At 36.0% G+C, this 24,967-nt stretch overlaps 1 protein-coding gene across 1 annotated transcript in view; it reads left to right on the top strand.

The window, feature by feature from the left end:
* 5-HT2B (5-hydroxytryptamine receptor 2B) overlaps positions 1 to 24,967 on the top strand; it is a 414,032-nt gene that overhangs the window by 128,108 nt on the left and 260,957 nt on the right. The window contains exon 2 of the mRNA XM_067781839.1: positions 22,245 to 23,609. Coding sequence (XP_067637940.1) covers positions 23,009 to 23,609 — 601 coding nt within the window. The 5' untranslated portion in view covers positions 22,245 to 23,008. The remainder of the gene's footprint in view (positions 1 to 22,244; positions 23,610 to 24,967) is intronic.

Below are 24,967 nucleotides of genomic sequence, written 5' to 3'. Positions count from 1 at the left end.
GTATATATAATTATTATTGTGATGGATAGAAAAAACAGAAAACAAATTAACAAATAATATGTATAACAAGTAAGGAAGGTTAAGTTCGGGTGTAACCGAACATTACAAACTCAGTTGAGAGCTATGGTGACAACATAAGGGAAAATAACCATGTAGGAAAATGAACCGAGGGAAACCCTGGAATGTGTTTGTATGACATGTGTATCAAATGAAAGGTATTACAGTGTATTTTATGAGGGAGTGGGCCATAGTTCTATAGGTGGACGCCATTTAGGGATATAGCCATAAAGGTTGACCAGGGGTGACCCTAGAATTTGTTTGTACAATATGGGCATCAAACGAATGGTGTTAATGAGTATTTTAAAAGGGAGTGGGCCTTAGTTCTATAGGTGGATGCCGTTTCGAAATATCGCCATAAAAGTGGACCAGGGGTGACTCTAGAATGTGTTTGTACGATATGGGTATCAAATGAAAGGTGTTAATGAGTATTTTAAAAGGGCGTGGGGCTTAGTTCTGTACGTGGACGCCTTTTCGAGATATCGCCATAAAGGTGTACCAGGGGTCACTCTAGAATGAGTTTGTACGATGTGGGTATCAAATTAAAGGTATTAATGAGAGTTTTAAAAGGGAGTGGTGGTAGTTGTATATGTGAAGGCGTTTTCCAGATATCGACCAAAATGTGGACCAGGGTGACCCAGAACATTATCTGTTGGATACCGCTAATTTATTTATATATGTAATACCTGCCAAGATTTTAAGGGTTTTTTATTTCGCCCTGCAGAACTTTTTCATTTTCTTCTACTTAATATGGTAGGTGTCACAACCATTTTATAAAGTTTTTCTAAAGTTATATTTCGCGTCAATAAAACAATCCAATTATCTTACCATGTTTCATCCCTTTTTTCGTATTTGGTATAGAATTAGGGCATTTTTTTCATTTTTCGTAATTTTCGATATCGAAAAAGTGGGCGTGGTCATAGTCGGATTTCGTTCATTTTTCATACCAAGATAAAGTGAGTTCAAGTAAGCACGAGAACTAAGTTCATTAAAGATATGTCGATTTTTGCTCAAGTTATCGTGCTAACGGCCATGCGGAAGGACAGACGGACGACTGTGTATAAAAACTGGGTGTGGCATCAACCGATTCCTCCCATTTTCACAGAAAACAGTTAACGTGATAAAATATATGCCTCTACCAAATTTCAAAAGTATTGGTTAATTTTTGTTCGACTTATGGCGTTAAAATTATCCTAGACAAATTGAATTAAAAAGGGCGGAGCCACGCCCATTTTGAAATTTTCTTTTATTATTGTATTTGGTTGCACCACATCATTACTGGAGTTGAATATTGACATATTAAATTTTTTGTTAAAATTTAACTTTAAAAAAAATTTTTTTTTGGGCGTGGTCTTTCTCCGATTTTGCTAATTTTTATTAAGCATACATATAGTAATAGGAGTAACGTTTCTGCCAAATTTCATCCTGATATCTTCAACGACTGCCAAATTACAGCTTGAAAAAATTTTGAATTACCTTCTTTGAAAAGTGGGCGGTACCACGCCCATTGTCCAAAATTTTACTAGTTTTCTATTCTGCGTCATAAGTTCAACTCAACTACCAAGTTTCGTCGCTTTATCTGTCTTTTGTAATGAATTATCGCACTTTTTCTGTTTTTCGAAATTTTCGATATCGAAAAAGGGGGCGTGGTTATAGTCCGATATCGTTCATTTTAAATAGTGATCTGAGATGAGTGCTCAAGAACCTACATACCAAATTTCATCAAGATACCTCAAAATTTACTCAAGTAATCGTGTTAACGGACGGACGGACGGACGGACATGGCTCAATCAAATTTTTTTTCGATCTTGATTATTTTGATATATGGAAGTCTATATCTATCTCGATTCCTTTATATATGTACAACCAACCGTTATCCAATCAAACTTAATATACTCTGTGAGCTCTGCTCAACTGAGTATAAAAAAAAACGCCAAGATCGTGACAAGGTGAACAAAGCGGTACATTTGATCAAGGGAAGATAAAAATGCTCATAATGCAAATGACACTCTCAAAAGCCCATACGTCGCCGTCGTCGTCTTTGCCGTCCATACTTAAATTGTGTCCCAAAACTACCAACACAAATATGCAAAAGGTAAATTTCGGTGGAGCTGTTATTGTACATGCACATATGACAATCCATATTTAAGTATGAGTTCAATTCCTTTTCCCATTCTGGGAAGATTATACGCCCATTTTTATCGTGTTTTAGGTTTTTCTTTTTCTACCATAATTTAATGGTCTCTCAATTTGCTACTACCTTTTTTACAAAAATACATACATACATAAACACTCTTTATTGAACTAAAGTACAAATGTCTGTGTAATGATATTAAAAATTTCATGTGCATTCACACTTGACAAAGTTTACTGTCCTTACAACAAAACAAGTAAGGAAGGCTAAGTTCGGGTGTAACCGAACATTATATACTCAGCTGTAGGAGAATGAACCTAGGGTAACCCTGTAATGTGTTTGTTTGACATGGGTTTCAAATGGAAGGTATTAAAGAGTATTTTAAAAGGGAGTGGGCCTTAGTTCTATAGGTGGACGCCTTTTCGAGATATCACCATAAAGGTGGACCAAGGGTGACTCTAAAATGTCTTTGTACGATATGGGTATCACGCTAAAGGTATTAATGAAGGTTTTGAATGGAAGTGGTCCTTAGTTGTATATGTGAATGCGTCAATAAACCAATCCAATCAACATGTTTCATCCCTTTTTTCGTATTTGGTATAGAATTATGGCATTTTTTCATTTTTCGTAATTTTCGATATCGAAAAAGTGGGCGTGGTCATAGTCGGATTTCGGCCATTTTTTTTATATCAAGATAAAGTGAGTTCAAGTAAGCACGTGAACTAAGTTCAGTAAAGATATGTCGATTTTTGTTCTAGTTATCGTGTTAAAGGTCATGCGGAAGGACAGACGGACGACTGTGTATAAAAACTGGGCGTGCCATCAACCGATTTCGCCCATTTTCACAGAAAACAGTAACCGTCATAGAATCTATGTCCCTACCAAATTTCACAAGGATTGGTAGATTTTTATTCGATTTATGGCATTAAAAGTATTCTAGACGAATTAAATGAAAAAGTGCGGAGCCACGCCCATTTTGAAATTTTCTTTTAGTTTTGTATTTTGTTGCACCATATCATTACTGGAGTTGAATGTTGACATAATTTACTTATATACTGTAAAGATATTCAATTTTTTTGTTAAAATTTTCCTTTGAAAAAAAAAAATTTTTTTTAAAGTGGGCGTGTTCGTAATCCAATTTTGCTAATTTTTCCTTAGCACACATATAGTAATAGGCGTAACGTTCCTGCCAAATTTCATCATGATATCTTCAACGACTGCCAAATTACAGCTTGCAAAACTTTGAAATTACCTTTTTTTAAAAGAGGGCGGTGCCACACTCTTTGTCCAAAATTTTAATAATTTTCTACTCTGTGTCATAAGGTCAACCCACCTACCAAAGTTTCATCGCTTTATCCGTCTTTAGTAATGAATTATCGCACCTTTACGGTTTTTCGAAATTTTCGATATCGAAAAGGCGGGCTTGTGCTTATGGTCCGATTTCGTTCATTTTAAATAGCGATCTGAGATGGGTACCCAGGAACCTACATACCAAATTTTATCAAGATACCTCAAAATTTACTCAAATTATCGTGTTTATGGACAGACGGACGGACGGACGGACATGGCTAAATGAATTTCTTTTTTCGCCCAGATCATTTTGATATATAGAAGTCTATATCTATCTCGATTAGTTTATGCCGTTACGGATTACCGTTATGCGAACAAAGTTAATATACTCTGTGAGCTCTGCTCAGCTGAGTATAAAAATCAGCAACTTATGAGTCTGAATAATCGTATAAAACCTGTTTTACTTACATATGTTTATATATATGTAGAAATGTATATGAAATTATTATTTTTATTTATTATAAGCATTTGCTTATTATGTTCTCATACTCCGCTGAATGTTAAGAAATATACAATGCCTTGCAAATAAACCTAAGATTCTTCCATTGGGTATTTGGCAGGACATACTGAAGGTATCATTTGTTTTTAAGTAGCGTCGGTATGGGCTTGTCCTATTAGGTGTACAAATTCGACAATCAATAAATAATCAGAACGAAAATTTCGTTTACATTTTTCGTTGAGTTCAACACTGGAAAATAAATAATACGCATTTGCAGAAGGGCAATTTAAAATTCACAAAAAGTTGCGGTAGTCTCTAAAAGTTCGGAAATTATGCCAAAATAACTCCGTAATGATTTTAAAAATAGTCCCTAAATATTCTCGAAAAATTTTAAACATCGTAGTAGTGCGGGTTCGAGTCCTACTCCCGGGAGAAAAACCTTTGAAGGGACTTACAAGTTATAATCAAAACAGCTGCCGCCTTGGCCATCCTGATGTCATGTTATTTGAATTTTTCCCAAATTATTTAGGCTTTATGCGAGTTTGCCTAAATTGCTACCTAAATAGAGAAAAAAAAACCTAAATCACTGGAAATTTTCGGCAAAGCAGTGAAAATAAAAAAATTTTGAATTTTTATAAGCATAATTTTCAACCTAAATTCAAATGTCAAACTTCAAAAAAAAAACATTTCGATTTTTCATTTTATTGCTCTTAAGGCTGGGTGCGAATTCGCCTAAATTTTAGGTACCTAAACTAATATTCCACTGGAACTTTCCAGCACTGCAACAATTTAGGAAAAAACTGTCAAAACTGTGCGAGTTGATTTGACAAACTAAATTGTGTGTTTATGGGGGAAATTATTCCCAAAAATAGAAATTTGAGACTTATATGGTGGTTGCAGTGTTTGTGCAGGATAGCGGTCAAGCGAGAAGTAAGTATGCATACATAGAACTGAAAGAAAGTGCAGCGGCTCAATACTATACGGCCTTTTATGCCAGACGACGTGGAGCACAAGCAAACAGACGTTTGCCACAATTTCAATGCATGAATACCCCTGTGACTTCCATTGAGCATGGCGCCAATAACTTATTTTTGCCCAATGTGCCCACCGTAATCCAAATAGTTAAGATCCAATTCTTATGACGCGGGAGTCAGCAAGAAGCAATTTGAGATCCCCTTTACGCCATACTCAACAATCGATCGGACATTGATCATCGCCCTCTTAATTATATTATTATATGGTACTTTAAATGGTTCCTTCAAGCGCATTTTTTTTTTGCACATCAGAAATTTAAGAGAAACAAGTAAGGACGGGACTGTCTTCGGCTGTGCCGAAGACTTCATACCTTTCATGAATGGGACTGAATAATAATTTTATCCCGTTCGTAATCTCCAAATAATCGGATGTATAAGATAAGAAATATATAGTGAACAGACGTATATACCTAAACGGTTTTTAAAACCCCCTTATCTGAACGATCGGTTGTATGGGAAATATATTTTATATATAGCTCCGATCGAAATGATTTTTACAGGAAATCTTCTCTGATATATTAGAATAAATATCACCAAGTTTACCGTTTTTATATTGGAATTTGCCAAAAATCTTTCTATCTGAACGATCGGTTGAATGCGATTTTCAGAAAACCTTCTATGATATACTGGAATATATATAACCGAGTTTGACGTTTATACTTTCTAAATTGCGGCAGGAATGACCAAAATCGTCTTATCTGAACGATCGGTTGTATGGGAGATATATGTTAGAGTGGTCCGATCCTACCGGATCCGACAAATGTCTAATATAGTACAAAAATACATCCTTGTGCCAATTTTCATTGAGATATCTCAATATTTGAGGGACTAGTTTGCGTTCAAACAGACAAACGGACAGACAGACTCAGTGCGTCGCCCTGATCAATTCGGTATACTTAATGGTGAGTCTATCTTCTTTATTTCTCAACGTTACAAACATCGGACTAAAGTTAGTATACCATTTCATGTTCATGAAAGGTATAATAAAATGAAAAATCGAAATGTTTTTGTTTTTAAAGTTTGACATTTGAATTTAGGTTGAAAAGTAAGCTCATAAAAATTCAAATTTTTTTATTTGCACTTCTTTGCCGACAACTTGCAGTGATTTAGGTTTTTTCTCTATTTAGGTAGCAATCTAGGCAAACTCGCACACAGCCTTAATAACTTGAAAATTGAAAATTGCTTCAAATAAATATTTTCATACTTTTAAAAGCAATAATCGGAAAACAAACTCAAAATTATTCTGATACAGTTGTGCAGTGATACTAAAATAGTTTCGATATAGTTTTGGAATAATCCTGTGATTGTTTATCGGTAATAATCCAGAAATTATACTAACATAGCCTATGTATGATATGATGGCATGATGATAAGATATACCATCTATGATGTGTGGATAAGATGTAATATTGAAATGGTCTAGAAACAAATCGCAAGTTCAGAAATCCCAAGTCCACAAATCCACACAAAGTTCCAAAGATAGTCTCGAAATAGATGGAAATCATACCGAAGCAGCCACGTGACGATTTCAAAGACAATCGCAAAACTATGCGCATACAATCCTGTAATGATTTCAAAAGCAGTCCCCATATAGTCCAAAATATAATCAAATAATCACAAATGACCCGCAGACAGTTGGGAAGTGATACCGAAATGTTCTCGAAATAGTCCCAATATAATCCTGGGTTTGTTTATACCTACATATATAACACTACTCTATTTTATCTTTGCTCCCAACCTAGAAAAACTGACGAAATTTTATCGGAACTTCAAAATACAAAAATATCTCCTACCATGAAAAAGCGAGATCACTATTCCCTCAAAACTTCACTTTTGGTAAACGATGGTCTAAGGAATTTAATGACCCCTACGTTACAAAATCTCTCATTACTGCTTTAGTGAGACCTATATTGGAGTATGCATCAATCGTTTGGTACCCGCGGTATCAAATCTATCGTGACATGCTTGAATCGTTTCAAAAACAATTCCTATTTTTTGCTTTGAGTCATTTGGCGTGGGATCCAACCAGAAATCTTTCCTCTTACAACAGTCGGTTAAAACTTATAAACCTACCTTCTCTCGAGAGTCGCAGGGAAATACTTGGTGTGTTCTTTATGGTGAAATTATTGAGAGGAACAGTGAATAGCCCGTTTTTACTCAGCAGGATCAAATTTAATGTTCCCATGAGGCTATTAGGGCATTTCCATTCGCTTTTTTTGAACACATGTAGGTCGAATTTCGAAATGCACGAAGCCCTTCGCTGTTTGTGGCTGGATTTTAACAAGCATTATAGTAATTTTGATACGTCGGGTTCGCTTTTCAAAATAAAGAGTTGTATTTTAGTTGAGTTAAATTAGTATATATGTATATATATTTCAAATAACTAACTACAAATTACTGTTGCTCCATTTTATATATATATAATATAGCAGCTCTTTCTGTGCGGTTCGCGTCAGCTCCCTTCTGAGCACCTCTCGTTAGCCCCCTACTGGGTAATCGGCTCCTTTCAGAGCAATTCGCGTCAGCTCCCTTCTGAGCACCTTCGCCTGCCCCTTACTGGGCATATGTACACAAAACTCATACCTTCTTGTAAATTTAAGTTATTTATTTAAATTATCGCGCATATAATTATACATGTCACCTCTTAATATCAAATATGTAACTATATCCCTTTAGATCGTTTACTTAATGTTTTACACTGCACATTCGTTTTGTATAATACATACCATTTTCAATGTACTGCTATTTGCTATATAGTATGTTAAAATTGCTCAACTTGTAGACTATTAAATAAATAAAAATAAAAATAACAAGCTGATTTTGCGTTGTGTCTTATTCACAAAAGTTTCATACTAAAAATGAAATTTTCATTTGTCAAAAAAAATTAAGCCAATACGGCCAAACCTATCGAAATACAAACTGGCTCGTTTGTTTTAAATGAATTAGGTTGTATTTTTTTTTTTTTTGTGTTTATTTCGTTCTTTGGAATATAGTTTATACACTTACACCAGTGTAGGGCGCCAAAAATAAAAGAGGAAATAAAGTAGGTGTTAGAAATGTTACCGGAAATTATCGCAACATAGCTCATATATTATATGATGGTATGATGATATGATGATCTGATGGCATGATGTTATGATGATATCATGGTATAATAGCGTGATGATACACATGCATACGTAACGCCCTATGAGAAAGGGCTCCTTACCAGAATTCTGTTGTTTTTTCACGATGTGCGAGTATAGAATTGGTCGTGCGAGGTAGCTTTCGCACGATGATCTATCTACTGCACAATTACTGTCGACTTTAACTGCTCATAACTCAAAAAGTAATTAAGATATCGATCTCCGGCTGTTACCGGTTTCTTAAACGAGCTTTATTTTTAAACAAATTGGTTTCTTTCGAGTTTAAGGTCAATTTTCGCGGAGCGATAAAAAGGATAGCAATCAAATTTAATAAATGTTCCAAAGGCGCATTCCACGGTGTTAGAAATAATTGTAGACAGGATAGAACATAATAGACAGGTACCCTGCAGAGAAAATGGGAGACAGTCAAGGATTACCTGCGAACTGATTTTAATTGGATGGAGACTAGATCAGGTGGATGGCCAAACGAGTACCGGGAGCGCTGAAATCTAAACAATATATATTTGAATAAAATTAAAGGCTGACATTATTCAAAAATCACCTACGACTGAACCGTTTAAGAATGTACGCATTCTTCAGTCCTAGGCCTGTAAACGGGGGCAATTGCCATTTCGTAGGACATCGCAATGTCAAAAGTGTTAGTTTAAAGCATTGTGCTTGTTCGGAACTAACACTATTCGTTGTGCGTACGTTAGGTTGAAGTGGTCGGTCAATAAAAATCTCGTATAGACTGAAAGTCTCGATAGAGCTACAATAATTTGTTTCACGACCAAACGTAAGATCCTCAATCTGGTACCAAGATTTATATTACAGAGTCACTCCGTCCTTTAGGCAAATAATAGAAGTTTTCTAGGATCTAGCTTAATTAGTGCTACGAGAACTGGCGATTCTCCCGCCTCTAATAGCTGAGCCTTGATCTGGCGAGGAAAAGAACACAGAACGTGTTAAACTATTTCTTCCTGCAGCTCGCACTTCCAAAATCTACTGTTACTGATGAGGCCTAATTTATTAGCATGTGATGCCAGTAGACAGTGTTCAGTTAGTATGCCCATCGGGAGCCTTAAATCTTCTCTCTTCAGATATATGAGCCACTTTTTGAGTCTAGTATCGTTGTGTGTTTGTATAAAAATTATTTATAGATTTCGTATGTATGTAACACTAAAAAAAGCACTCAAATCTTCCACATCTCCACATCTTGGTTTTAATACCTTTTCACGTGATGTTGTTAGCTTTTGTTCTTAGTATAGCGTATAGCTTTAATATTTGCCATACAATTCAAGTGTCTGTGCTTTAACATTAATTAATTTTTTTGCTAACAAACCGTCAAACCGTACACTGAGCATTCGTACGTGTATCTTTCTACGAAACATTCAATTTGATTGTTCAAAAGACATAATAAATACGATATAATTTATTTGCGGGTATGAAAGGGAAGTGAAATAGAAAAGGACTTTTGCACTGAAAACCATTATTTACTGTTGGTATCCGAGAAATAAGATATCGTTCATTTGAAATTTGCATAAATTATCTCCCACTTTAGCATATATTTCTGTGTATGTGTGTAAATCAATAAGATAGCGTATATTTGTGGGGCGTTTCATTGCTCAATTTCTCAACCCAAATGCGTTATACTTAATTTAAGTGAGTACAAATGTATATTCTGACATGTCACAAGAGGTTTGCTGATATGGTCTAAGCACTGAGCTGTCAAATTTGACACTAAACAATCGACTTAATCTATTGAGGGTCAAGTATCCAGTTCAGAAAATGTGTACAAAACTTTTTGCTATTCAAATATGCGGATACTAACAAAAGTTCGCACGTGTGTTGATTCTAAGGTCATGATTATTCACTAAAAAGTGAAACGGGAGAAAGTTGTTTACAATTGTTCGAAAATATAACCACAAAAAATGTGTAAGTACCAAGTAGTCGTGATTTTCGATGTGTAAACATACAGGTAATAGTCTCAAAAACTTGGGATTTTAAGTTAACTTGGGGCCCCCAGGAGTTGGCAACTTTACAAGAAACAAATAATTTCGTGTTTTTTGAGAAGTGTTTCGTTGGCTTCTTATCTGTAATAACCCATACCTACAGGTTATTGTTATTTATCGGCTTATCGTTAAACCATCGGCTTTTTTTTTTTTTTTTGTTTCATATCGGGTTCTTCTAGCCGGGTTAGAGACGTGTAATCGACATCATAGCTAGGTTAACACATACCGATTTAATCTGCCTCATAACAGCATATAAATTGTCAATAACAAATCGATAACGCGCCAATAAAAATTGGTGATACTACAAAAAAATTTATAGCTTTTCGATAACATTGCGATCATCTTTAATTTTTTGATAAGTTATTTTTGATAGTTACATTTTCCATAATAAATAAATAACAAGGGACTAAAAATTTGTAACACTACGATGGTAAAGCGATAACTTTTCCATAGCAAATCGATAAGTATGCGATAAATAATAGAACACTTGTTGAAAAAATATAAAAAGTGTTGATAGCAAATCGACCAACGCCGATAACACTACAATAACAACCCGATAAATTTTCGATAGGAAATCGATAACATTTTGATAACATATCTTAGTTTTTGGGATAAACAATCGATATTTTATAGATAACAAATCTATAACCTTTGAATAATATATCGATAATCGAAAAAAATCGATAAATTGTCGATACCTTTTTTGGTAACTTATTGATAATACAATTTTATACATACAAATACGCGAATAAATTTCTTAAGGCCTTCGGTTTTTTTGATTCTGAATCTGGAGTTAGAATTTTTAAATTAGTTCTGGTTTTCGAGTTACTTGCACTTGAAAGTGCTAAAACATATTCTTCTGCTATATTCACAAGATTTTTTTCGTCTCGAAAACATTTTTAATTACAAAGCAACATGTTAAATTAGAAAGCTCAATTATTTTACTCAAAATAGAATTTGTTCAAATATACCGGTACCTGGTCCACTTTCCGGATAAAAAAGTCTCGTAGATACTAATCTGGGCAAAGTACATATATACCAATTTTCACGCAAATCGAACTGTGAATAGAATTTGTTCGAATTGATCAATAAAAACCATTGCGGAGTTCATAAGTTGCACACACACTTATATACATCCTTCTTTATATACAGTATTGTGCAAAACAAAAGCAGCAAATTCATTGCAAATATATTTTTCTCACTAATAAATTTAAAACAATGTTTTTTTTTTTTCAAAATATGTACTAGTCGTTGACAGGTAAACTATTAATAATACTGTGGCAAATATTAGCATTACTAAGCTGTTAGTAAATAATCACAACAAAACAACAAAAGCAGCAAGCAGCAACACTTATGTACAAGTACACATTAAAGCAAGCAGCCACACTTATGTACAAGGCAATGAAGAATATTCCACACATATAACCAGCAGCTTGAAGCAGAGAGATTATTTCACTTACATATATGTAGCCGGCAGCTAAGAGCAGAAGTTGTTATTCACACATACACACGCATATAGCTAAATAACAAAGCATGAGATACAACTATTCTAGAAGGTATGCTGGTGAGAAGTCTAGATATTAGGGGAAATAAGCGAACCAGGTAACAGAGAGTATAAAAGCAGCGAAAGCTGAGGAATAATTAGTCAGTTTGATTTAAATACGTTATTAGTGAAGTATACTTTTAGTTGTGAAGTACTACTTCCAAAGTGGTCTCAATAAAAACCAATTTGCAATACTGAATATTAGAGCTATTTATTGGACAGTTCTGCGACTCGAGCGTTAGCACAACATGCATAGTGATCGGAATTCCCAAAATTCGCTGCAATACATTCACTAACTAAAAGCAGTTACATGTGAGCATAACAACAAAAATATTTATCGATATGTAAAACTAAAGCAACAAACTAATATTTCAGAAATTAACCTTGTTATACTCAGTTGAGCAGAGCTCACAGAGTATATTAAGTTTGATTGGATAACGGTTGGTTGTACATATATAAAGGAATCGAGATAGATATAGACTTCCATATATCAAAATAATCAGGATCGAAAAAAAATTTGATTGAGCCATGTCCGTCCGTCCGTCCGTCCGTCCGTTAACACGATAACTTGAGTTAATTTTGAGGTATCATGATGAAATTTGGTATGTAGATTCCTGAGCACTCATCTCAGATCGCTATTTAAAATGAACGATATCGGACTATAACCACGCCCACTTTTTCGATATCGAAAATTTCGAAAAACCGAAAAAGTGCGATAATTCATTACAAAAGACAGATAAAGCGACGAAACTTGGTAGATGAATTGAACTTATGACGCAGAATAGAAAATTTGTAAAATTTTGGACAATGGGCGTGGCACCGCCCACTTTTAAAAGAAGGTAATTTAGAAGTTTTGCAAGCTGTAATTTGGCAGTCGTTGAAGATATCATGATGAACTTTGGCAGGAACGTTACTGCTATTACTATATGTACGCTCAATAAAAATTAGCAAAATCGGAGAAGGACCACGCCTACTTTTAAAAAAAAAATTTTTTTAAAGTAAAATTTTAACAAAAAATTTAATATCTTTACAGTATATAAGTAAATTATGTCAACATTCAACTCCAGTAATGATATGGTGCAACAAAATACAAAAATAAAAGAAAATTTCAAAATGGGCGTGGCTCCGCCCTTTTTCATTTAATTTGTCTAGGATACTTTTAACGCCATAATTCGAACAAAAACTAACCAATCCTTTTGAAATTTGGTAGGGGCATAGATTTTATAACGTTAACTGTTTTCTGTGAAAATGGGCGATATCGGTTGATGCCACGCCCAGTTTTTATACACAGTCGTCCGTCTGTCCTTCCGCATGGCCGTTAACACGATAACTTGAGCAAAAAACGGCATATCTTTAATGAACTTACTTCACGTGCTTACTTGAACTCACTTTATCTTGGTATGAAAAATGAACGAAATCCGACTATGACCACGCCCACTTTATCGATATCGAAAATTACGAAAAATGAAAAAAATGCCATAATTCTATACCAAATACGAAAAAAGGGATGAAACATGGTAAGGTAATTGGATTGTTTTATTGACGCGAAATATAACTTTAGAAAAAACTTTATAAAATGGTTGTGACACCTACCATATTAAGTAGAAGAAAATTAAAAAAGTTCTGCAGGGCGAAATAAAAAACCCTTAAAATCTTGGCAGGTACTACATATATAAATAAATTAGCGGTATCCAACAGATGATGTTCTGGGTCATCCTGGTCCACATTTTTGTCGATATCTGGAAAATGCCTTCACATATACAACTACCACCACTCACTTTTAAAACTCTCATTAATACCTTTAATTTGATACCCATATCGTACAAACTTATTCTAGAGTCACCCCTGGTCCACCTTTATGGCGATATCTCAAAAAGGCGTTCACCTATAGAACAAAGTCCCACGCCCTTTTAAAACACTCATTAAAAAATTTCATTTGATACCCATATCGTACAAACATATTCTAAAGTCACCCCTGGTCCACCTTTATGGCGATATCTCGAAAAGCCGAACACCTATAGAAGGAAGGCCCACTCCCTTTTAAAAATACTCATTAACACCTTTCATTTGATACCCATATCGTACAAACAAAGTCTAGAGTCACCCCTGGTCCACCTTTATTGCGATACCTCGAAAAGGCGTACACCTATAGAACTAAGGCCCACTCCCTTTTAAAATACTCATTAACACCTTTCTCTTGATACCCATATTGTACAAACAAATTCTAGGGTCACCCCTGGTCCACCTTTATGGCGATATCTCGAAACGGCGTCCACCTATGGAACTAAGGATTACTCCCTTTTAAAATACTCATTAACACCTTTCATTTGATACCCATATCGTACAAACGCATTCTAGAGTCACCCCTGGTCCACCCTTATGGCGATATCTCGAAAAGGCGACCACCTATACAACAACCACCACTCCCTTTTAAAACCCTCATTAATATCTTTAATTTGATACCCATATCGTACAAACACATTCTAGAGTCACCCCTGGTCCACCTTTATGGCGATATTTCGAAACGGCATCCACCTATAGAACTAAGGCCCACTCCCTTTTAAAATACTCATTAACACCATTCGTTTGATGCCCATATTGAACAAAGAAATTCTAGGGTCACCCCTGGTCCAACTTTATGGCGATATCTCGAAACGGCGTCCACCTATGGAACTAAGGATTACTCCCTTTTAAAATACTCATTAACACCTTTCATTTGATACCCATATCGTACAAATGCATTCTAGAGTCACCCCTGGTCCACCCTTATGGCGATATCTCGAAAAGGCGATCACCTATACAACAACCACCACTCCCTTTTAAAACCCTCATTAATATCTTTAATTTGATACCCATATCGTACAAACACATTCTAGAGTCACCCCTGGTCCACCTTTATGGCGATATTTCGAAACGGCATCCACCTATAGAACTAAGGCCCACTCCCTTTTAAAATACTCATTAACACCATTCGTTTGATGCCCATATTGAACAAAGAAATTCTAGGGTCACCCCTGGTCCAACTTTATGGCGATATCTCGAAACGGCGTCCACCTATGGAACTAAGGATTACTCCCTTTTAAAATACTCATTAACACCTTTCATTTGATACCCATATCGTACAAACGCATTCTAGAGTCACCCCTGGTCCACCCTTATGGCGATATCTCGAAAAGGCGACCACCTATACAACAACCACCACTCCCTTTTAAAACCCTCATTAATATCTTTAATTTGATACCCATATCGTACAAACACATTCTAGAGTCACCCCTGGTCCACCTTTGTGGCGATATCTCAAAACGGCGTCCACCTATAGAACTAAGGATTACTCCCTTTTAAAATACTCATTAACACCTTTCATTTGATACCCATATCGTACAAACGCATTCTAGAGTCAACCCTGATCCACCTTTATGGCTATATCCCTAAATGGCGTCCACCTATAGAACTATGGCCCACTCCCTCATAAAATACTCTTTAATGTCTTTCATTTGATACACATGTCATACAAACATATTCCAGGTTTTCCCTCGGTTCATTTTCCTACATGGTTATTTTCCCTTATGTTGTCTCCATAGCTCTCAACTGAGTATGTAATGTTCGGTTACACCCGAACTTAACCTTCCTTACTTGTTTTTTACTAGGTTAATCAAGAACCAACCTAAAGGTGTTATTGGGTTTCGAGCAATGAAATCAAATGTCACTCCTCATTAATGTTTTATAGCGGGCAGTTTTTTGAGAAAAAAAATATTTTTTGGGTTTTGGGAAGTGTTTTGGTCGAAAAATTAACCCTTTCGCCATTTTTTTTTTCGCAGGCTCGAAAATTATTTTTTTGGGTATGCGTAGTGGAACTTTTTTTCCTGAGCCCAAAACCTATCGAATAATCGATGGCGCGATATCGGTTAACTTTCGTCTATACAAATTGACCCAGGCTAATATATATACATGATGTAACTCATAATTTGATGTGGTAAAAGTCCCACTCAAAGCAAGTATGCTTCTACAGCTCACAGCGAACAACCACACGACGCTTCCGAAGGCAGCCGGTTCTATGTACCGGAGCGACTCGGGATTGTTCCTGACCAAGGGCTGTAATTTCAGGTTAACCCCATTTCATTTGTTGCGTACGTCTCATCATTTTTTCACAACGCGCCTAAAGAAGTATAACTTAAAAAATGAAGACCTTCGCAAATATGACGAATAAGCGCACTTTTGTTAGTCTAGTTGAATTCCTGATACAAAACTCTCGTTACAAATATAAGCATAGAGTACATTAGCATGTAAATATATATGTTAATTTGTATTCAAAACAGTATATTACAATGACAGCTATCGGGCGTTGTATCATATATCACTTGTATGTACATATGTGAATATATTCGTCTAAATGAAATTAATGGCGACCTTTGGTGAGTTTGAAATTTCTGACTCCATTCACATAAAACATTAAATATTATATGAATATATTATGCAAAAAAGTTGAATATAACAAAAGAAAGTTGACTATATTAGAATTTTAATGTGCATTACTTTAATATAAGACAACTCTGATTCTTTTCACATTTGTTGTATAGTTTTGAGATACGACAATCGAAATGGCGTGAAGTCATAATTTTTTATGCTTTTGCACATAGCTGATATATGGTACAGTTTACTTAAACTGTTTATGTTTCTATTTATAGCAAATACTAATTTTTTGTTAACATTTCCATGGCGAGTGAGCAAATGCGTATTTTTATTAGCGGGTTGGGATAGAAAATGCCTAACGCATCATATTTGCTATCGTCGCAGCAACCGTGTGTACGTTATATTGCGTTTATAAATATAAAGGGACTTGAGACTTAGCAATTGAAGTTTTTTTAGCCTTGCCGATTTACATACAAAATTTTGCAAAGCACTGTTATAAACATTTTCACTATATAAGAAAAATACTTGCTTACATATTTTGTGTCGTATTCATGTGTTAAATTGCAGTTGTTTAACTGTGAAAAATGTTAGAAAAGTACCAACGATTGGGACAAATTATTTCATTTGCAAAGTGTGAAAGCGCCCTTAGCCAAAGCAATTGTCGTATTCTTCTTCTTATGCTTTGTTTGCAACAAAAGTTGAGAGTTGGCTATTTTTTCATGTCAGATGGCGCCAGTGTCGCTCAATATGCCGTGCTCCATAAAAATACGTGCAATCTACTAATTTTGTATAAGATTGCGTTAAACGATTCTATATGAAAAACTTTTTATGTGACGTGGCTTTAAAGAGTATAACTTTAGAAGCGTCACCCACCCCCGGGAGGGCTTTCGCATTACGTAAAAGCGAAATTTTATATTTCTTGTTTTTTAATAGACGTCTGTTTTTCCTGCGTCAGGGTCCCGCTTTTTTACGTTGAGTGTGGTTCCTGCGAAGTTACTGATTTCCTGCAACTCTTCTGGGCCACTAAATATTTTCGCAGTAACACTTTCGACTGTGATGTGGCCAAGTCGTGAATCTCTCAGTTCTGGCTCCAAAAAATTAAAGTAAAAGTACTTGATGCGATTTACCTCCGCGGAGATTTGGGCTATGATTCTCTTCAAGCTGCGTTTCTTCGAATTGGCGAGGCGCAACGTACATGTTTTATACTGATTTCGAACGGCAGCTACAGAACAGCAGATCAATTTTCATTAAGAAGCCTTGGATGGCAGAAACTTTTGGGTAATGTAGTAGTTTGCCCAATCAACGCTTTTGACTCTCTATACTCCAACATATGCTATTGTTTCGTTCTGTCTCGTTTTTCATTTTTCCATTGTTCTTACCACAGCCTTAACGTTCCTTCCGTTCTCCCTTTTTGCTAACGATTTGCATACACTCTTGATCCGTTTGATTTTTTGCGTCCTATAACCTTACTCTCTCCAGCGCTAATACTTCGATGGTTATTGTTCTTGTGATCACTTGTACAATGGTCCTGATACAGTGCCATAAGCGTAGGCTAATCTCACTGTACAGGTTCACTGTACAGTTGTTAGAAATGTACAGCGATTCTTTCTCCGAAGAATGTGTTGTGTTGGTCCGCCAATTCCCGTCATGAGCCTGTTTAGCAACGTTACCTGCTTGGAAGCCTTCCCAGTAGCAAGTTGAATTTGTGCCAAATATATTAGTCGGCAATCTAATCTTAATCCTAATCAGTTGATTACCTTCTTTGATGTTATATTTCGGGAGAAGGCTTCAAAGCTAACTTTTAGCAGCATATGGTTTTTTATTTGAACTATCAACTCTGTTTTTCTGCTGCCAACTGGGAGCCGCGCAATTTTAGTCGCTGCTTTGTGCGCATCTTGGCCTGATCGAGCTTTGTGTGTGCTTCTTTTGTGTTTCGGGATCTAATTACTGTGTCAGTTTCGTTTGCGTATCCAGCAAAGAATGAATCATCGGCATCTCAATACTGAAAACACTTCGTAACTGGCGTTCTTATAGTCAAGACTGACAATTCATCACTGCGCTGCTCCACATGTGACTTTCATTGTCTGCAAACCTTTTGTGGTTATATTTGTATGTATGCGACCACTGAGATAGTTTTTGATGACAAGCTGTAAGTAGAATGCTGCTCTAAGGCGGCTAGCTCATCTTTCGCTATTGAAAGCGTTTCTTACTTCAAAGATTGCACGTAGCACCACACGCTTGGATTTGGCATTACCTCGGTGAGCTATTTTAATGCTTGTAAGAACGTCTTCGGTTGTGCCTAAAGTGCATTTTCTGGGATTGATGTCATGTTGCCTGGGTAGTAATCCTCTAGCTTGTTTTATGGCGTCTGCGATATCTGATTTTAGAATACTTTGGCGGATTCAGGCTCGTTTGCCTTTGCCTGCTGCTTTTTGTATGTTTCAGCGTATAATCCATTCTTTTGGCAAGCGGTTAAAGAACTATGCTTCGCTGGGCTTTTCTTGTAAAAATTTTAAGTTTATCCGGAGTTTGCTAATATCATTGTCAAAGTTAAGCCCCCATACAATTGCAGTGTTTTCTTTCCAAACTATACAATGGATTGGCCATTTTTTGAAGTATTTAAGTTTGCAAGTATTTTATCGAATGCGAAGTATGTTTGGACATACTTAAGTATGCCTTTATAGGTTAGCAATATTTATCTACTTATATCTTGTTTACAATCAAAGTTTATAACACCAATTTGTCAAAAGTTGTGCAACACAAATATTTACACCCTCACTTGAATCTGATGCACTTAGCTTGTTACTTAGTATATACACACACACGTATGTTTGTGTGTTTGTATGTGTGCAGTGTTGACGCTGATCCTGGTCACTTATTGTCGCCTAACTTGTTAAAGTAAACCAAAAAGACCATTTTTCAAAATCTAAGCTCATAGCTGTATAAGGCAATAGACGTGCGTAAAAGCTAACAAAAACCGTTGAACTGCAGGGAATAGACATCACAAATAAGACGTTAACATTTAGAATAGTGCAAGTCGGTATTGTTGAATTTCTCATCACGTGGTAAATGTACTCTTGTTCTCGCTTTCGTGAAAGCACATATTTTCGGTAGAAGTAACATACATCCGTCTTTTCATTTATGTGTGTATATATGTAAGCACCAATTGGCTAAGGTTAGGTAAGGTTGAAGTGGCCGGCCCATGAGGAAGATAGAAGTTTGTTTAACGAGCAAACTGAAAAACCCTATCAAAATCCAGTGCCTACATTATAAAATGACTCAGTCCTCTTTGCAAATAGTAGAAGTTTTCTAGGGCCTATGTCAATTGCTATTTCTAGATCTGACAGCTGTATCACTTCTTATAGCTCCTTAGCCAGGTAATAGTAGGGCATCAGCAAAAAAGTGCTCTATTCTTTCCTCCTTAAAACCGCACTTCCTACATCTTGTATAACTTACCAAGCCCAAAGGCATGCGACAACAGAGAGCAGTCAGAATACCCGAGTCAACAGTCCGATTTAGTCTAAGGTCTTAATACCTACAAATGATCTTCGGCACTTTACAGCCCTTCACATGAGGCCACGCCTTTCCCGCTTGGTCGCTCATGTACGACTCTCGACTTCTCTTAAACTCGCCCAATCTAATTGGGACGTCTACGGAGCAAGCTATGAGGGTTGCGCCCTTTTTATCTAGCTCCCGGCGCTTTTAAGATCAGTTTGCTTCACGATCAGCACAGTATATCATAGGTCCTACTTGAAGTTGTTAACGCTATGTACTTTGCCACCAATTCTACTGTAATATATATAGATTGGCATACAGTGAAGTCATCGGGGTTATTTTCAAAGCTCCCTTAATTCTAAGCATTGATAGTCTGCATATCTCCACTTATTTTTTGAGAAAGGTTCTTTTTAGTAAATAGCCAATAAGATAGAGAGAGGGCGATAAACCCCACGTGTGCTCCAGCATTCTTTACATACATAAAGTACCTTCTTCACTTTTTTCTCCACGTTGAGCTTACGTAGTCTGAAATACAAACAAATCCGCTGAATTACCTTGTGGCAACTTGAGTACTACGCAAACATTACTTACGTCACTTTTAAAAGTACCTGCTATGTATAAAAACATACAGACAGGTAAATGACTTTTGCAAACTTAGCAAAAAAAAAAAAAACCAATTCAGCAATAATAATATTTTAGTTTAGCATGAAAGTACGTCTAACTTAACAACATCTCTGCATACGAATTAGGACTAACGACATTAACTATGACGCAAAGTTGAAGTGTTTAAGTGAATGTTGTGAGAAGCGGAGAGAAAAATGTGTGTCATAAAAAAAACATATTTCACATTTAACAGCTTACGTACCGACGACTTAAGGACTCTACTGGGACTAATGCATGTGACTGATGATATTCTGACTTTATTTTATTATAATTTAGCCGGTTGATAAAAAAAAAAGATATTCTTGGCGTGATGTATCTCCTAGGAGGTTTAGATTGTGCTGTTCTATGCCGGCTTCGAACGCAGCCGCTTTGAAGCTTTTCTAATTGAAGACATTTTTATATTTCAATTTCTTTTCACGCTCCAATGTGTCAACATCTTATCTCACAGTATGGGGGGAAACCAGAATGTAAGCGTAAGTTCGGTGTAAGAGTAAGCGCATTCTTTGGAAGCGGTATGATATAAGCGAAACCAGCAGCAAATAGAGGCAAGGAAACACAAAGCATTGTTGTTGTTGTAGCGATAAGGACACTCCCCGAAGATTTTGGGAAGTATTAACGATATTGATGGCCCTTTGCCCGATATAGATCCCTTACGTTCCGGTAACAAGCACCATTAAGGTACTATTCCATATCGCCCCAAGCCCCTACTCCCTAATCCCATGAGAAGCCTGAGGTCGCCAGAGCCTAGCCTGATAAATATGTGTATGATACATTCGTATTTGTAGCAGCATTCGCCTTGCGTAGGTGAGGTTTACAGTTGGGAACACCTACAATGCCCAAATATAAAGTGTGTTGTCAATTTTTTATCAAATTGAAAACTGTTTGTTATCGATGAGCTATGAGTTTGTTATTATTATCGTTTTGCTTTAAGTGTGTCATCGACAAGGTAGGTACGAGTTATCGATTTGTTATAGAAGTGTTATAAATTTGATATCACTTACAAAGGTTAAGTGTGATTTAACGGCTATTTAATCGAAAATTTGTCGAAAGGTTGTCGTTTTTTTATCATTTATATCAAACTTATCGATATATTATAAAATTTTTATCGATTTCAAATCGAAAAATTTTATTATAGATTTGCTATCAGAAAGGTATAGATTTGCCATCAAACAGTCTTATTTGAAGCCTCGGTTGGTTTCTAATGGCTGGAAGAGTTCCTTCCCAATCCTTGCGGAGTTCATGGTGTTGCTCAATGTCATTAGGCAGAGCCTGATTAACTTTGCAGCGAAGTTTAATTCAGACATAGCAACATAAAAGCAGCTGAATTTCGCTTTCACAAAGGCTGCTTTGAAGTCGACAGAAAGATGGTGAGTGTCGATTCTCTTATCGTGAACTTTTTTCGAGGATCTAGCGTTTCGTGAAAATCTTGTCGATAGCAGATGGTCTGAAGACACATTGATAAGGTCCATTCGGTTTGTTGACTATGGGCTAGATAAACACTTATATGCGATATAAAACAGGCTGATTCTGCGGTGATTGGCGCGGTTTGCGGAATCATTTCTTGTTGATTGGCTGAATACCCTTAACTTCAAATTATTTAGCCGGCATATTATCATTCTCATTTCATCAAAGTCGGTTGCCGGAACATGTTTTCCATCATCAGTGATTGGGATATAGGGTTCGTCTATTCCCTCCTTCCTGTAAGAATCTGTCGCGATCTTGAAACCTTTTGTCATACGCCGGTTTTTCAATATTGCCGAGCTTTCAATATTGCAATTAGAATACAATTTCCTATACAAAAAAGTTTAAAACTTAAATTTGGTGAGGTGACAATGCTTTTTGAGCGTTTGAAAAATTGTACCTCTGACAGTTAAAATTTGATATCAAAGCCGAATTTTTTTGTTGCATTGTATCATGCTCTATTAAATTATACATTATAGACTAATTGATTTTAAAAAAAAATGGTTCGTTTTTATTTTCAGGCCTATGGCATCAGTGTTGCCAACGCAAAAATATATTAAAAATTTGGAAAATCCGCGTTTTGATTTTCATAAAAACATAAATGAAATGTCTCAATTCACGCTGCCACCAATTGCCCTACCAAAGGAAAATACTTAAGTGTAAACAATAATTTTAGAGCACAACAAATTGCTAAGTTTTGGTGAAATACGAGGGTGGAAATTGAAAAGCCAACGGTGATAAATGAAATGCAAAAAACATGTTGAAGGCGTCTAAGCGGGAAACCATTGAAAGTATTAAATATAATATGGCCACTAAAATACCACGAAACGAGAAAAGCCATTAAGTCACGCAAATCAGCGCCTACGATGAAACAACGAGTTGCAATATCCGCCTACGCGTCACGCGGGCAGGAAACTCATTTGACTCAGCACTCAATGGACAAACAAATTAAAAATACTACTTGCACATACATACACACAAATGAAAATTTTTAGTGCAGAGCAATAGGGCGCATTTAAAATCAACATTTTAAAAGTCAACAACTAATAATAACAACTTGAAGTTGAGAAAACCCAAACACACACACACACAAACCAAACAGTCGCATGGCAAGTGGCACATGTGTTGATGATTTATTGCATACGCAACATTGTACGATGCTTGCAGCCAAATAAAACTGTGTATCTCACTTAATAACAACAGCAAAAGAAACGAAAAAAAAAACTTTTTTATTTCAAACTTAAAACAAAAGCACACAACCACAAGCGCACGTGCGCCTTTAAAAATGGCCGATGATGTCTCATATGCCATGGCAAACGATATTATTAATAGCATCTCTAGTGTGCCCACTCGTGGGGCAGCAGCAGCGGCAGCATCTGATACGCTATTGGCATTTGATAGTGTTGGTGGTAGCGGCGATCAATTGTGGAGTAACACAGATATACTTGGTAGTAGTAGTAGCAATAGTGTTGAAGATTTGTATGATGCTTCTGGTTTTGCGGTATTATGGAGCACAGATAACAACAATAACAACAATTTTACCTACAATACAACCGAGCTGATTGTGGCAACAGCAAATGGTGTACTCCTAAGGACGCTAGCACCGCTATATAATGCCACAATCACAACAACAATGATGACACCAACCAGTGTTGATGATAGTGTCATAATCGGTGCAAGTGAAGTGGATGAAAATAATTATTGGGGTTTCTTGGCGATATTATTGGTTATAGCTACGGCTGCTGGCAATATATTGGTCTGTTTGGCTATATGGTTTGAGCGTCGTTTGCAAAATGTTACGAATTATTTTCTAATGTCGCTAGCTATAACCGATTTAATGGTGGCTGTATTGGTGATGCCATTGGGAATAATGACTTTGGTGAAGGGTAAGTTGTTAATTATGATTATGAAAAAGTATCTATCATATAAAAGTATATAATTCTTGTATCACGTTATTTTTCATAACGGATTCTAAAACTTACGAAGAGTTCTGCTTGTCAATTGATATTAGGAAGGCGTACTTGTTTTGAACTAGATAATTGTGTCTGTTACTTCCTTCTTGCGAACGTCTTCCGATTTGAACTTAATTTATTATATCATATGAGTTTGAAAAAGAGTTCTAAATACTTTTCAAACTGCTCATAAATAGCTCATATTTTGACTGTTATATGACTTTTTCAGGCGTCATTTATGACTCTAATGAACTCGTATTATATGGCATCTGTTTGGTTTATTAATGGCGAAAGTTCTTTACTGGTATAAAAAAACATCAAAAAATGTGAAAAATACTTACATTGCTGAGATGAATTTGACTATGGAGATGATAATAGAAAAGCTTTCATACGCGAAAAAGCATCGGTGCCTATATTTGTTCCAAACAAGCTTTGGTAATATACACTTTCGGCATTCGGTTGTTGTTGTTGTTGGTGTTGTTGTTGTTGTTGTTGTTGTTGTTGTTGTATTAACGACAAAGACACTCTCCGAAAGTTTTGGGAGTGTTATCGATGTTGATGGTCCTTTGCCGTATATAAACCCGGTACGTTGGGGTAACAAATTACCATTAAGATACTAGCCCGACCATATCGGAAACAATTTATATGACCACATTAAACCTTCTAGGCCATTCCGCCCCACCCGCTAGTTCCATTAGGAACAGGATTTCCCTCGAATAGTTGAGGTTGACAATTGAGTTGCGGAAGCTTTGAAGCTATAAAGCTTGGTATTGCGCTTATCAACCCCTTGAATCCCGGCATGCGGCTCATAATTTTTATCACATTGAAGTCATAAAAGACTTCAAATTATAACTTTTCTGATTCCCGGATTTCCGTTATAATTTGATAGTTGCGGACCCTTTGATTACTTATAATCCCATATAACTTTTGAGGGTGTAATCCGGATCAACGATGTATCATATTCAAACAAAAGTCAACCAACATGGAGATGATACATTTCTGAGCACTTCTTTTGAAAAGAACACCGAAATTATGCCGAAATTATCTGGAAATGACTTCCGGATAAGACCAAAAGGGACTCAAATTTGATCCCAAACTGTTTCCCAAACAGTTAAGAGCTGATTCTCAAATAATACCAAAATTAAACTTTAAATTACATATCTGGAAGCATTATTCTGTAAGAAAAAAGGAATGTTCGCTAAATTATCTCGAGAACCATCACGAAAAAATATGTGTAGATGATGCCAAAATGATAGATGATTTCGAATGCAATAAAAAATTGCTCCGAAAAT

Source organism: Eurosta solidaginis, chromosome 1 (assembly GCF_040869045.1).
Source record: "Eurosta solidaginis isolate ZX-2024a chromosome 1, ASM4086904v1, whole genome shotgun sequence".
Classification (NCBI taxonomy): Eukaryota; Metazoa; Arthropoda; class Insecta; order Diptera; family Tephritidae; genus Eurosta; species Eurosta solidaginis.
Note: the sequence above shows the minus strand (reverse complement) of the source record. Positions and strands in the feature narration are given on the sequence as shown.